Raw genomic sequence first — 12,948 nt, 5'->3', positions numbered from 1 at the left:
AGTTTTCTGATCCACGCCCCTACCTATTTTTTAAAGGTATCTGTGACCAACAGATGCATGTCTGTATTCCCAGTCATGTAAAATCCATAGATTAGGGCCGAATGAATTTTTTTCAATCGGATGATTTCCTTAAATTAACTAAGTCAGTAAAATCTTTGAAAATGTTGAATTTTGCGTTTATATTTTTGTTCAGCGTAGATGAAAACTCTCTTGGTAAACAGTATGGACTGCAGCTTATCACAAGGTATACTAACTCAGGCGAGCAAAAAGAGACACACCCCTCCTGCCTTCGACTTGCCAGAGTCTGCCATCCATTCTTGAAGATGCATGCCCTCTTAGAGAAAAGGGTTCCAAAAGGGTTCTTCGGCTGTCCCCAGAAGAGCAGCCTGTTTGGTTCCAAGTAGAACCCCTTTTGGTTAAATGTAGAACACTCTGTGGAAAGGGTTCTACATGGAACAGAACACAAAAAGTCTCTACCTGGAATTCAATAAGGTTCTACCTGGAACCAAAAAGGGTTCTTCATATGGTTCTCCTTTGGGGACAGCCAAATTACCATTTTAGGTTCTAGAAAGCAACACATTTGGTGCAGACAAAGTGAGAAGTATATCCATGTCCTTCTTCAGCCAAGACTCTGAAAAAATATGATATTACAGTCCCGTTGATAGGATAGTCTTAAACGGAGCTCATTCAGTTTGTTCTCCAGTGATTGCACGTTCACCAATAGAACAGAGGGCAATGGCGGTCTATTTGATCGCCAACTTAATCTTGTCAGGATGCCTGCTCACTTGCCTCTCAATCGCCGCCACTTCCTCTTTCGAGTCCCTACTTCAAGAAGGTTTACTGATCACTGTTCTGATGTCTGGAAGCTCTTTTCGGCCAAAGGAAATTATTTCAGAGACATAATGTACAAAAAAAGTTAAGATCAGCATAAAAAATACACAAAATAGCAAAGTAGGTCGGCTGCCATCCACTGCAGCGCCATCTGTTGTTCACAATGGCCAACCGCGTAACAGAATATGATAGTGGCATGTTCTGCAGTACAGACATCAATGTTTGTGTGCTTGGTAAATGTGCATTTTTCAAGCCAGTGTTTTGTTTCATTAGTTTGTTATGTTGTTATTAGCCCAACATTATTCAGGGCATTATTATTAGGTACCGGTACTGTACACAATGGCCAACAGTGTCTGTGTCACAAATGGCACTCTGTTCCCTTAATAGTGTACTACTATTGACCAGGGCACATAGGGTGCCATTTGGGACGTAGCAAGTGTATCAGAATATCATAGTGGCATTATATTACTGCCCAAATGAATGAGGACATTGTACTCTGCAGTAATGTTGAGATGCCAGTAGGGAAAATTCTAGTCTAGAACACTGGAACCTTCAGTACCACTTTGATGCAGCTGATGAGGAGTGATGGGAATGAGTCACATTTTCGCCTCTTTTAAAAATGTAGGCCCACTCCTCAGAAGAATAAGAAATGCAACCCTTTTCTGACATAGTGTTTACGCATGTTAATGTCTTTATGTCCTGACTAGGCTAAAAAGGGTTCTTTAAAATGTGTCAACCACAGAACTCACACTTACAGTTGGCTACTTCTTGTTTCACTGCATTGCCAGTAAGTATTGTTGGTTTAGATGAACTGACTCAGCATCACCTTCCTGTCATCCATAGACCTCTACAGCCTGAACCATATCAGAGTTCTTTATATGAACATTATACTGTATGTACTTCATTAACACTTTATATTCACAGAATAGTATATGAACAACATGCCATATTAGACTATATATGGATAACAGGCTACATTAGACTATATATGGATAACAGGCTACATTAGACTATATATGGATAACAGGCTACATTAGACTATATATGGATAACAGGCTACATTAGACTATATATGGATAACAGGCTACATTAGACTATATATGGATAACAGGCTACATTAGACTATAAATGGATAACAGGCTACATTAGAATATATATGGATAACAGGCTCCATTAGACTATATATGGATAACATGCTACATTAGACTACATTTACATTTACATTTAAGTCATTTAGCAGACGCCCTTATCCAGAGCGACTTACAAATTGGTGCATTCACCTAATGACATCCAGTGGAACAGCCACTTTACAATAGTGCATCTACATCTTTTAAGGGGGGGGGGGGGGGCAGAAGGATTGCTTTATCCTATCCTAGGTATTCCTTGAAGAGGTGGGGTTTCAGGTGTCTCCGGAAGGTGGTGATTGACTCCGCTGTCCTGGCGTCGTGAGGGAGTTTGTTCCACCATTGGGGTGCCAGAGCAGCGAACAGTTTTGACTGGGCTGAGCGGGAACTGTACTTCCTCAGTGGTAGGGAGGCGAGCAGGCCAGAAGTGGATGAACGCAGTGCCCTTGTTTGGGTGTAGGGCCTGATCAGAGCCTGAAGGTACTGAGGTGCCGTTCCCCTCACAGCTCCGTAGGCAAGCACCATGGTCTTGTAGCGGATGCGAGCTTCAACTGGAAGCCAGTGGAGAGAGCGGAGGAGCGGGGTGACGTGAGAGAACTTGGGAAGGTTGAACACCAGACGGGCTGCGGCGTTCTGGATGAGTTGTAGGGGTTTGATGGCACAGGCAGGGAGCCCAGCCAACAGCGAGTTGCAGTAATCCAGACGGGAGATGACAAGTGCCTGGATTAGGACCTGTGCCGCTTCCTGTGTGAGGCAGGGTCGTACTCTGCGGATGTTGTAGAGCATGAACCTACAGGAACGGGCCACCGCCTTGATGTTAGTTGAGAACGACAGGGTGTTGTCCAGGATCACGCCAAGGTTCTTAGCGCTCTGGGAGGAGGACACAATGGAGTTGTCAACCGTGATGGCGAGATCATGGAACGGGCAGTCCTTCCCCGGGAGGAAGAGCAGCTCCGTCTTGCCGAGGTTCAGCTTGAGGTGGTGATCCGTCATCCACACTGATATGTCTGCCAGACATGCAGAGATGCGATTCGCCACCTGGTCATCAGAAGGGGGAAAGGAGAAGATTAGTTGTGTGTCGTCTGCATAGCAATGATAGGAGAGACCATGTGAGGTTATGACAGAGCCAAGTGACTTGGTGTATAGCGAGAATAGGAGAGGGCCTAGAACAGAGCCCTGGGGGACACCAGTGGTGAGAGCGCGTGGTGAGGAGACAGATTCTCGCCACGCCACCTGGTAGGAGCGACCTGTCAGGTAGGACGCAATCCAAGCGTGGGCCGCGCCGGAGATGCCCAGCTCGGAGAGGGTGGAGAGGAGGATCTGATGGTTCACAGTATCGAAGGCAGCCGATAGGTCTAGAAGGATGAGAGCAGAGGAAAGAGAGTTAGCTTTGGCAGTGCGGAGCGCCTCCGTGATACAGAGAAGAGCAGTCTCAGTTGAGTGACTAGTCTTGAAACCTGACTGATTTGGATCAAGAAGGTCATTCTGAGAGAGATAGCAGGAGAGCTGGCCAAGGACGGCACGTTCAAGAGTTTTGGAGAGAAAAGAAAGAAGGGATACTGGTCTGTAGTTGTTGACATCGGAGGGATCGAGTGTAGGTTTTTTCAGAAGGGGTGCAACTCTCGCTCTCTTGAAGACGGAAGGGACGTAGCCAGCGGTCAGGGATGAGTTGATGAGCGAGGTGAGGTAAGGGAGAAGGTCTCCGGAAATGGTCTGGAGAAGAGAGGAGGGGATAGGGTCAAGCGGGCAGGTTGTTGGGCGGCCGGCCGTCACAAGACGCGAGATTTCATCTGGAGAGAGGGGAGAGAAAGAGGTCAAAGCACAGGGTAGGGCAGTGTGAGCAGAACCAGCGGTGTCGTTTGACTTAGCAAACGAGGATCGGATGTCGTCGACCTTCTTTTCAAAATGGTTGACGAAGTCGTCTGCAGAGAGGGAGGAGGGGGGGGGGGAGGGGGAGGAGGATTCAGGAGGGAGGAGAAGGTGGCAAAGAGCTTCCTAGGGTTAGAGGCAGATGCTTGGAATTTAGAGTGGTAGAAAGTGGCTTTAGCAGCAGAGACAGAAGAGGAAAATGTAGAGAGGAGGGAGTGAAAGGATGCCAGGTCCGCAGGGAGGCGAGTTTTCCTCCATTTCCGCTCGGCTGCCCGGAGCCCTGTTCTGTGAGCTCGCAATGAGTCGTCGAGCCACGGAGCGGGAGGGGAGGACCGAGCCGGCCTGGAGGATAGGGGACATAGAGAGTCAAAGGATGCAGAAAGGGAGGAGAGGAGGGTTGAGGAGGCAGAGTCAGGAGATAGGTTGGAGAAGGTTTGGGCAGAGGGAAGAGATGATAGGATGGAAGAGGAGAGAGTAGCGGGGGAGAGAGAGCGAAGGTTGGGACGGCGCGATACCATCCGAGTAGGGGCAGTGTGGGAAGTGTTGGACGAGAGCGAGAGGGAAAAGGATACAAGGTAGTGGTCGGAGACTTGGAGGGGAGTTGCAATGAGGTTAGTGGAAGAACAGCATCTAGTAAAGATGAGGTCAAGCGTATTGCCTGCCTTGTGAGTAGGGGGGGAAGGTGAGAGGGTGAGGTCAAAAGAGGAGAGGAGTGGAAAGAAGGAGGCAGAGAGGAATGAGTCAAAGGTAGACATGGGGAGGTTAAAGTCACCCAGAACTGTGAGAGGTGAGCCGTCCTCAGGAAAGGAGCTTATCAAGGCATCAAGCTCATTGATGAACTCTCCAAGGGAACCTGGAGGGCGATAAATGATAAGGATGTTAAGCTTGAAAGGGCTGGTAACTGTGACAGCATGGAATTCAAAGGAGGCGATAGACAGATGGGTAAGGGGAGAAAGAGAGAATGACCACTTGGGAGAGATGAGGATCCCGGTGCCACCACCCCGCTGACCAGAAGCTCTCGGGGTGTGCGAGAACACGTGGGCAGACGAAGAGAGAGCAGTAGGAGTAGCAGTGTTATCTGTGGTGAGCCATGTTTCCGTCAGTGCCAAGAAGTCGAGGGACTGGAGGGACGCATAGGCTGAGATGAGCTCTGCCTTGTTGGCCGCGGATCGGCAGTTCCAGAGGCTACCGGAGACCTGGAACTCCACGTGGGTCGTGCGGGCTGGGACCACCAGGTTAGGGTGGGCGCGGCCACGCGGTGTGAGGCGTTTGTATGGTCTGTGCAGAGAGGAGAGAACAGGGATAGACAGACACATATTTGACAGGCTACAGAAGAGGCTACGCTAAAGCAAAGGAGATTAGAATGACAAGTGGGCTACACGTCTCGAATGTTCAGAAAGTTAAGCTTACGTAGCAAAAAATCAATAAAATTACAAATCTTATTGACTAAAATGATATAGTACTGCTGGCTGGTGAAGTAGCCTGGCTAGCAGTAGCTGCGTTGTTGAAAGTGAAGCTGGCTAGGTGACCTCGACAGTTTCTCTAAATTTCTCTAAACTACACAATTATCATGGATACAAGGACAGCAAAGACAACTAGCTAACACTACGCTAATCAAGTCGTTCCGTTGTAATGTAAGTTTCTACAGTGCTGCTATTCGGTAGAAGTTGGCTAGCTAGCAGTGTTAGCTAGCAGTGTTGGCTAGGTAGGAGGACAGCAGCGCGGCAGGCGAAACTAGCTGGCTAGCTAACCGATAATTACTCAAAGTTACACAATTATCTTAGATACAAAGCTAGCAAAGAAAACTATGTAGCTAGCTAACACTACACAAAACAAGTCGTTCCGTTGTATTGTAATCGTTTCTACAATGCTCTTCGGTGGCAAGCTGGCTAGCTAGCAGTGTTGGCTACGTTGCGTTAATTTCGAACGAAAATAGCTCGCTAGCGAACCTCAATAACGACGCAATTATGTTTGATAAAAGACGGCTATGTAGCTAGCTAAGATCAAACAAATCAAACCGTTGTACTGTAATGAAAATGAAAATCAGACCGTTGTACTATAATGAAATGTAATGAAAAGTTATACTACTATTCGGTAGACGGTGGACGTTTGCTAGCTGCTGGGCAGATAGCAGTGGACAACGAGACGACGAAATACGATAATTACGCAGTTATCTTTGATACACAGACGGCTATGTAGCTAGTTAAGAAGAAATTGCTAAGGTTGGACAAATTAAATCGTTGTACTATAATGAAATGTAATGAAAAGTTATAAAAGTTATACTACCTGCAGAGCGAATGCAGAGCGAATGACTATATATGGATAACAGGCTACATTAGAATATATATGGATAACATGCTACATTAGACTATATATGGATAACAGGCTACATTAGAATATATATGGATAACATGCTACATTAGACTATATATGGATAACATGCTACATTAGACTATATATGGATAACAGGCTACATTAGAATATATATGGATAACAGGCTACATTAGACTATACAGTATATGGACAGCAGCAGTCAATACAGCAGGTTATGGTGGTGATGATACTGATTCCTCTGTTAACTAATGCTACTACCAGTACTGTACACAAGGGTCAACAGTGTAACATAATATGATAGTGACATGTTGTAATACTACAGACATCAGTGTTTGTGTGATTAAATGTGACTTTGTCAAGTAGACAGTGTTGTATTTCACCATTCTATCTGATGTATTGTCAGTTTGTAATGTTGTTAGTAGTCCAACATTATTGAGGACATTATTATTAGGATGGTGCAGTAATGTTGAGATGCCAGTAGGGAGAACTCTAGTCTAGAACACTGTAGTAATGTTGAGATGCCAGTAGGGAGAACTCTAGTCTAGAACACTGCAGTAATGTTGAGATGCCAGTAGGGAGAACTCTAGTCTAGAACACTGCAGTAATGTTGAGATGCCAGTAGGGAGAACTCTAGTCTAGAACACTGCAGTAATGTTGAGATGCCAGTAGGTGGAGCTCTAGTCTAGAACACTGGAACCTTCAGTATCACTTTGATGCAGCTGATGAGGAGTGTATATTGAATGTGTTTGTAGAATGGAATGAATGACATCATGGAACTGACCAACTGTAAATGGAACTTTGACCTGTTCCATGTAGAACTCAGAGGGACAATACAACACATTCTAAGATATTATAAACATTCCATAGCGTACAATATTAAAAACAAAACAAAAACAACACTGCAAGTGCAAAGTCAGCATTGGACTGAAGGAAATGCACATGAGGACCACAATGCCTACTCCACCCACGGTCTACCAAGGCGTTCCAGCACGCAGCTTTGACCTACTACAGTATTTACTGTGTGTATCTATTGTACTTCAAACAATGTGTAAGTTGCTTGGGATTCAAACCTTCTCAACCGTCTGATTCATACTCTTAGAGGAGGTGCTCCCACAATAATGTGATTTGTACCGCATTCCACATTCCATTACCTTTTCAAGATTTGTAAAAAATTATATGAAATAAAGCTTTGCTTTTATACTTACAAGACCATCATGCTTGATTGAGTGAGCTGTTTTGAAATGTAGTTATGTGGCGGCTGCCTGTACTTACATAACCCTTTATTTTAGCAATACATATCACTGAGAAAAAATATATATTTCCTAACATCTTTTTGGGGTCAGTAAGTGCCCAACATAACAATAAGTGGTGGTGTGTTGGACACAGTAACTCATATATAGACACACACACACACACACACACACACACACACACACACACACACACACACACACACACACACACAGATCCTAACATCATGTCAATAAACAGATCGTAACACAGAAGACACACTGGGATTTATGAGATGAGTAACCAGGTTAATAACAAAAGACAAAGCCACAGCTTTTGTGTTTGCGTGTGGTCAGGTGTGTATTCGTTCCGCCGGTTCTGTTGAAAAACATTTCTTAAACGGAAGCAAAGCTGTGGCTTTTTTGAAAGATATCATGAAGAACTGCAAAAGCGTTGCTACTGCTCTCCAATATCTGGAGGATTTTATTTAATTTTTTATTTTATATAGTTTGTGTTTGTGAAGAACATCGTGTACGAAAACATTCAAGGGCCATATTTTCAAAAGTTTATCAACTTTCAAAGCCAAATTACTTTCCCATTGTTCCTCAACTGCAGTGTACGATATATCATTTTCCATCTCTGAGTCCCTACTTTTATTTATTTTATTTCAAATTTTGCTACATAGGACCGAATCAAGCCGGTCGGTCACATCTATACAATAAGCAAAGTGAGCATACTGTTTTTATGTGGCTGCTATGAAAGTGAACTGTGTTTGCGTGTGGTCAGGTGTGTATTTGTTCCGCCGGTTCTATTGAAAAACATTTCTCCATGGTACAGAGGATTACCTAAACATACTGAGCAGCTCATGTTATAGACAGAAGCATCCTGCATGGCACACCAATCTGAACTTAACTCTTGGCATGTTCAGCCCATCCAACATAACAGCCGATCATGGCTAGCGGGAAGGTTCCTGGCTTTTTCCATCGCTAAACCAACTAAGCTCGTAATTTAACAATTTTATTCGTATTTACAGATACAAATTTGCTATTAAGGCACATGAAAGTTCACATGTTTTAGAAGGCAATTCTACCAAAAAATGCATTTTGATAAATGCCACTCCTGTGCAGTAGTGACGTGTGACATAAGGCTAGCTTCCTGAAACGAGTCATATATAATTCCTTCTCGCAGCTATGTATGCGCTCTCCTCCTCTTACCTTTTCCCTTCGCTTGTGGACTTTAGTGCACAACACATCAGCTGTCTGTGACCAGGTGAAAAACCTTTCATACCATGACCGCTAAACCCTCATACTCAACATAGCTACTAAAATTAACGTATTAATTAACCCACTACAATCATGCAGTACAGTGTAGTTACAATCATGCGGGCCGGTGTAGTTAACAAAACCGAAAGCTTACTTTGACTTGGAAGAGTTCCAGCGTTGAATAGCCATAGCCAGCTAGCTAACATAGCATCTGTTTGAGCCAGATGTTTAAGTAGGCTAAACTAGATAGCTAAGCTAACATAGCATCCCCCTCTGGTAGAGCCAGGTGTTTAAGTAGGCTAAACTAGGTAGCTAAGTGAAAGTGAAAGTTTAAAAAAAATACAACCAAATATAGCTCTCTCTCTCTTCCTCTTTCTTCCTCTCTCTTCATCTCTCTCTATCTATCCCTCTCTCTCTCTTGCTTCTTCTGAATTTTGGAAGAAATTAATTTGTTCAAAACTGTTCAACTATTGTCTTTCTCTTTGAGTTAAACTACTCACCACATTTTAGCTTATGCTTTCAGGACTAGATTCATTCTCTGGTCATTTGATTGGGTGGACTAAATGTCAGTTCATGCTGCAAGAAATCTGATAGGATGGAGGACGTCCTCCGGAAATTGTCATAATTACTGTGTAGGTTTATGAAAGGGGTGAGAACCATGAGCCTCCTAGATTTTAACCATGGTGCTACACTACAGAGTGCTGCTGAGGCTACTGTAGACCTTCATTGCAAAACGGTGTGTTTTAATTAATGATTGGGAGACATGAGAATACATTTATTATAGTTTTATTAAAATTGATAACTTTTTACATGTTTTACTATTTTTATTTATATAAAATTCACTGAGGAGGATGGTCCTCCCCTTCCTCCTCTGAAGAGCATCCAATGGTGTGTGTGTGTGTGTGTGTGTGTGTGTGTGTGTCACGCCCTGGCTATAGAGAGGGTTTTTATTCTCTATTTTGGTTAGGCCAGGGTGTGACTAGGGTGGGCAGTCTATGTTCTTTTTTCTATGTTGTTGGTTTTCTGTGTGTTTGGCCTGGTGTGGTTCCCAATCAGAGGCAGCTGTCTATCGTTGTCTCTGATTGGGAGCCATATTTAGGTAGCCTGTTTTCCATTGTGTGTTGTGGATGATTGTTTTCTGTTTAGTGTATGTTCACCTGGCAGAACTGTTTCATTTTCGTTTTTTCCTCGTTGTTGTTTTGTGTAGTGTTCAGTTTACCATTAAAATGACGAACACTTACCACGCTGCAGTTTGGTCTTCACCTTCTCCAGACGACAATCGTGACACTGTGTGTGTTTGTGTAAGTCACTTGCTGTTTAGCCTCACAGCTTCGGGATAGGAGCTATCCTTGAAATTGGTGGTCAGTGTTCAGCTTGCCGGGCCGCAGAGAGTTCCTATATTTGGGCTTCTGAGAATAAAACAGCTTCTGAACAATCAATGTAGAAATATGTGTTTACAGTACTACAGATATGTTCAATAAGTGGTTGTTGTTGATTATGACTTTATTGTATCCATTACGAATCAGGTGGAGTTATTCACCAGCTATTGCTTGAGTTGCTGTTTATGTTTCTAAGACTGCAGGGTGGGAGATGCAACAATGGCCTTGAGAACAGCAGGAAGAGTGTTGGTGGTCTTTCTCTGGTCTGTAGCAGGTATGGTCACATTATCTTTTAGTTGCTCTGTTTGTCAATCTACATACATTTCTAAAAGGATAAGAAACATGTTATTCTTGTGTGTTCTGTTAGGAGTCTCCACTTCACTTAAATAGTTATCATTCTCACCTCACTGAGTGATGATTATCTGTGGTTTCTATTCACACTCAGCAACTACATGTCACGTTCCTGACCTGTTTTCCTTTGTCTTGTATTTATTTTAGTTGGTCAGGGCGTGAGTTGGGTGGGTTGTCTATGGTTGATTTTCTATGTTGGGATTTTGTGTTCGGCATGGTATGATTCTCAATCAGAGACAGCTGTCAATCGTTGTCCCTGATTGAGAATCATACAAAGGCAGCCTGGGTTCCACTTGTGTTTTGTGGGTGTTTGTTCCTGTGGAGGTTTTGTTGCCACACAGGACGGTTTTGGTTTTGTCACGTTGGTTGTTTTTGTATTTAAGTGTTTTGTTGACTTTCATTAAAAGAATGAACACTAAACACTCTGCGTTTTGGTCCACACCTTCTGTCAGCGAGGACGGCCGTAACACTACAGCAACAAAGTACGGAAAAACTTTACTGTCAGTGTGAGTCAATAGACCTTGGCTTAATTCTTATACCATTGTGTTGTGTGACTGTTTCAGTTGTACTGGGTCAGAATGGATGGAGTGTGACTTACACCACTCAGAGTATCTGTACCTTGAAGGGGTCAACAGTAGAGCTGTCCTGCTCTTACACATATCCCAGTGGTACAGTCACAACAACCTTCTGGTTCACTAAATATGATGCTGAGGAGAATTATGTGAGTCTGAGTGATGACCCAGACTACAAAGGACGTGTGACGTATCGTAAGGACGAAGAGAATGGTCACACCCTGTCAATCACAGACCTGAGAGAGAGTGACTCAGCTACATACAAGTTCAGATTTACAGATCAGACTGGAGGATGGAAATATACTGGCATTCCTGGAGTCACTCTGTCGGTCACAGGTAAAGTTACATTCAATATAGTTAAACTGTTAATTTCATTTAGTTCTGGAAAATTGTCTTAGTTTTGTATTATAGTCTGTATAACATAGGATTTCTTCCATCTTTGTATTAGAGTGATAAGTCAGTGATAAAGGGATTTACAGTGATATTGTTTATTCTCCAGGTCTTCAGGTGAAGGTGACTGGTGGACATCAGGATAAGACACTGACCTGTATCACCACCTGTACTCTGACTGACAACCCCACCTACATCTGGTACAAGAACAGACACAAAGTAAAGGAGGACACTTCCAGCCTGTACTCAGACTCCTTTAGTGATGCAGACAGTTACTCCTGTGCTGTAAAAGGGCATGAGGATCTCCACTCTCCTGCAGTGTGTGAGTGTTGACTTTGTAAACAACATTTCATACAAATGTTAATTAAGTGCTTTCAAATACAAAAATGTTCAAGTTGTGGGACAATCGTTTGTATTTGCTGTGAATGTGACATCCACAACTGCTTTAGTTCCATATCTTTTCCCAAGCTGTGTTTTAATGGCCTTCAAGATTATATAATCAAATTCATGAAAATGCGGTCATTTAAGATTGTGGTAATCGTTGTGGTGTTGGGTTGAGCTTGCAGAGATGAACACAGAGACCAGGAGGTTTTAGTTAGCAAACACGACTTTACTAGGCCATAAAATACACATAAAGAAACACACAGTTAAGTTAATTAACTTCTTATGGCTGAAGGGGCAGTATTGAGTAGCTTGGATGAAAGGTGCCCATATCAAACGGCCTGCTCCTCAGTCATAGTTCCTAATATTTGAATATTATTATTAGTATTGGATATAACACTGTAAAGTTTCTAAAACTGTTTGAATTATGTCTGAGATTAACAGAACTCAAATTGGCAGGCAAAATCCTGATGTGAAATCAAAACAGGAAGTCAGAAATTCTTAGCCTGTATTTATTCACCAGAGTCTCTAAAGAAATCCACTTGAGCTATTAATGATGTTGCACTGCCTAGGGGTTCCACTAGGTGTCAACCATCAATAGAAATTATATTGAGACTTCTATGATGTTGTGGGAGAGAATGAGAGCAGAATCAGTCAGGTGTCCATCAAGCAGCCATTTCCTGATCATGCTTTTTCTTCATGGAAGCCACTGACGTTCCATTGCTCACGAAGAGAACAAAGAATACTCCGGTTGGAACTTTATTGAAGCTATATGTTAAAAACATCCTAATGATTGATTCAGTACTTAGTTTGAAATGTTTCTTCGACCGGTAATATCACATTTTGAAGTTTTTGTCCGATAAAGCTGACCAGAATTAGCGTTTGGACATGTTTACCAAACGCGCTAACAATTGGACATAAATAATGGATTTTTTCGAACAAAACAAACATTTATTGTGGACCTGGGATTCCTGGTGTGCTTTCTGATGTATAAAACATGCATTACCTTTGACGAGATTCTTTTGTTGGCACTCCAATATGTCCCATAAACATCACAAATGGTCCTTTTGTTCGATTAATTCCGTCCAAATTGTCCATTTATCTGTCCCGTTTGATCCAGAAAAAACAGCTTCCCCTTTGAAGAATGTCACTACAAAATATCAAAAAAATTACCTCTAAACTTTGCCAAAACTTTTCAAAGTACTTTTGTAATACAACTTAACCT

The 12,948-nt window shown here is 43.0% G+C and overlaps 1 protein-coding gene across 1 annotated transcript; it reads left to right on the top strand.

Annotated features, from left to right (window-relative positions):
• The first annotated feature begins 9,751 nt into the window (after positions 1 to 9,751).
• LOC129842223 (uncharacterized) lies at positions 9,752 to 11,737 on the top strand. Its single transcript, XM_055910679.1, has 4 exons — positions 9,752 to 9,951; positions 10,226 to 10,303; positions 10,944 to 11,288; positions 11,452 to 11,737. Exons 2-4 carry the CDS (start codon positions 10,249 to 10,251, stop codon positions 11,673 to 11,675), a joined length of 624 nt encoding a protein of 207 aa, XP_055766654.1. The 5' UTR covers positions 9,752 to 9,951; positions 10,226 to 10,248; the 3' UTR covers positions 11,676 to 11,737.
• Positions 11,738 to 12,948: the final 1,211 nt, after the last annotated feature.

This window comes from Salvelinus fontinalis, unplaced genomic scaffold (genome assembly GCF_029448725.1).
Source record: "Salvelinus fontinalis isolate EN_2023a unplaced genomic scaffold, ASM2944872v1 scaffold_0023, whole genome shotgun sequence".
Taxonomy (NCBI): Eukaryota; Metazoa; Chordata; class Actinopteri; order Salmoniformes; family Salmonidae; genus Salvelinus; species Salvelinus fontinalis.
The sequence above is the reverse complement of the archived record's forward strand: the minus strand, read 5'-3'. Positions and strand labels throughout refer to the sequence as shown.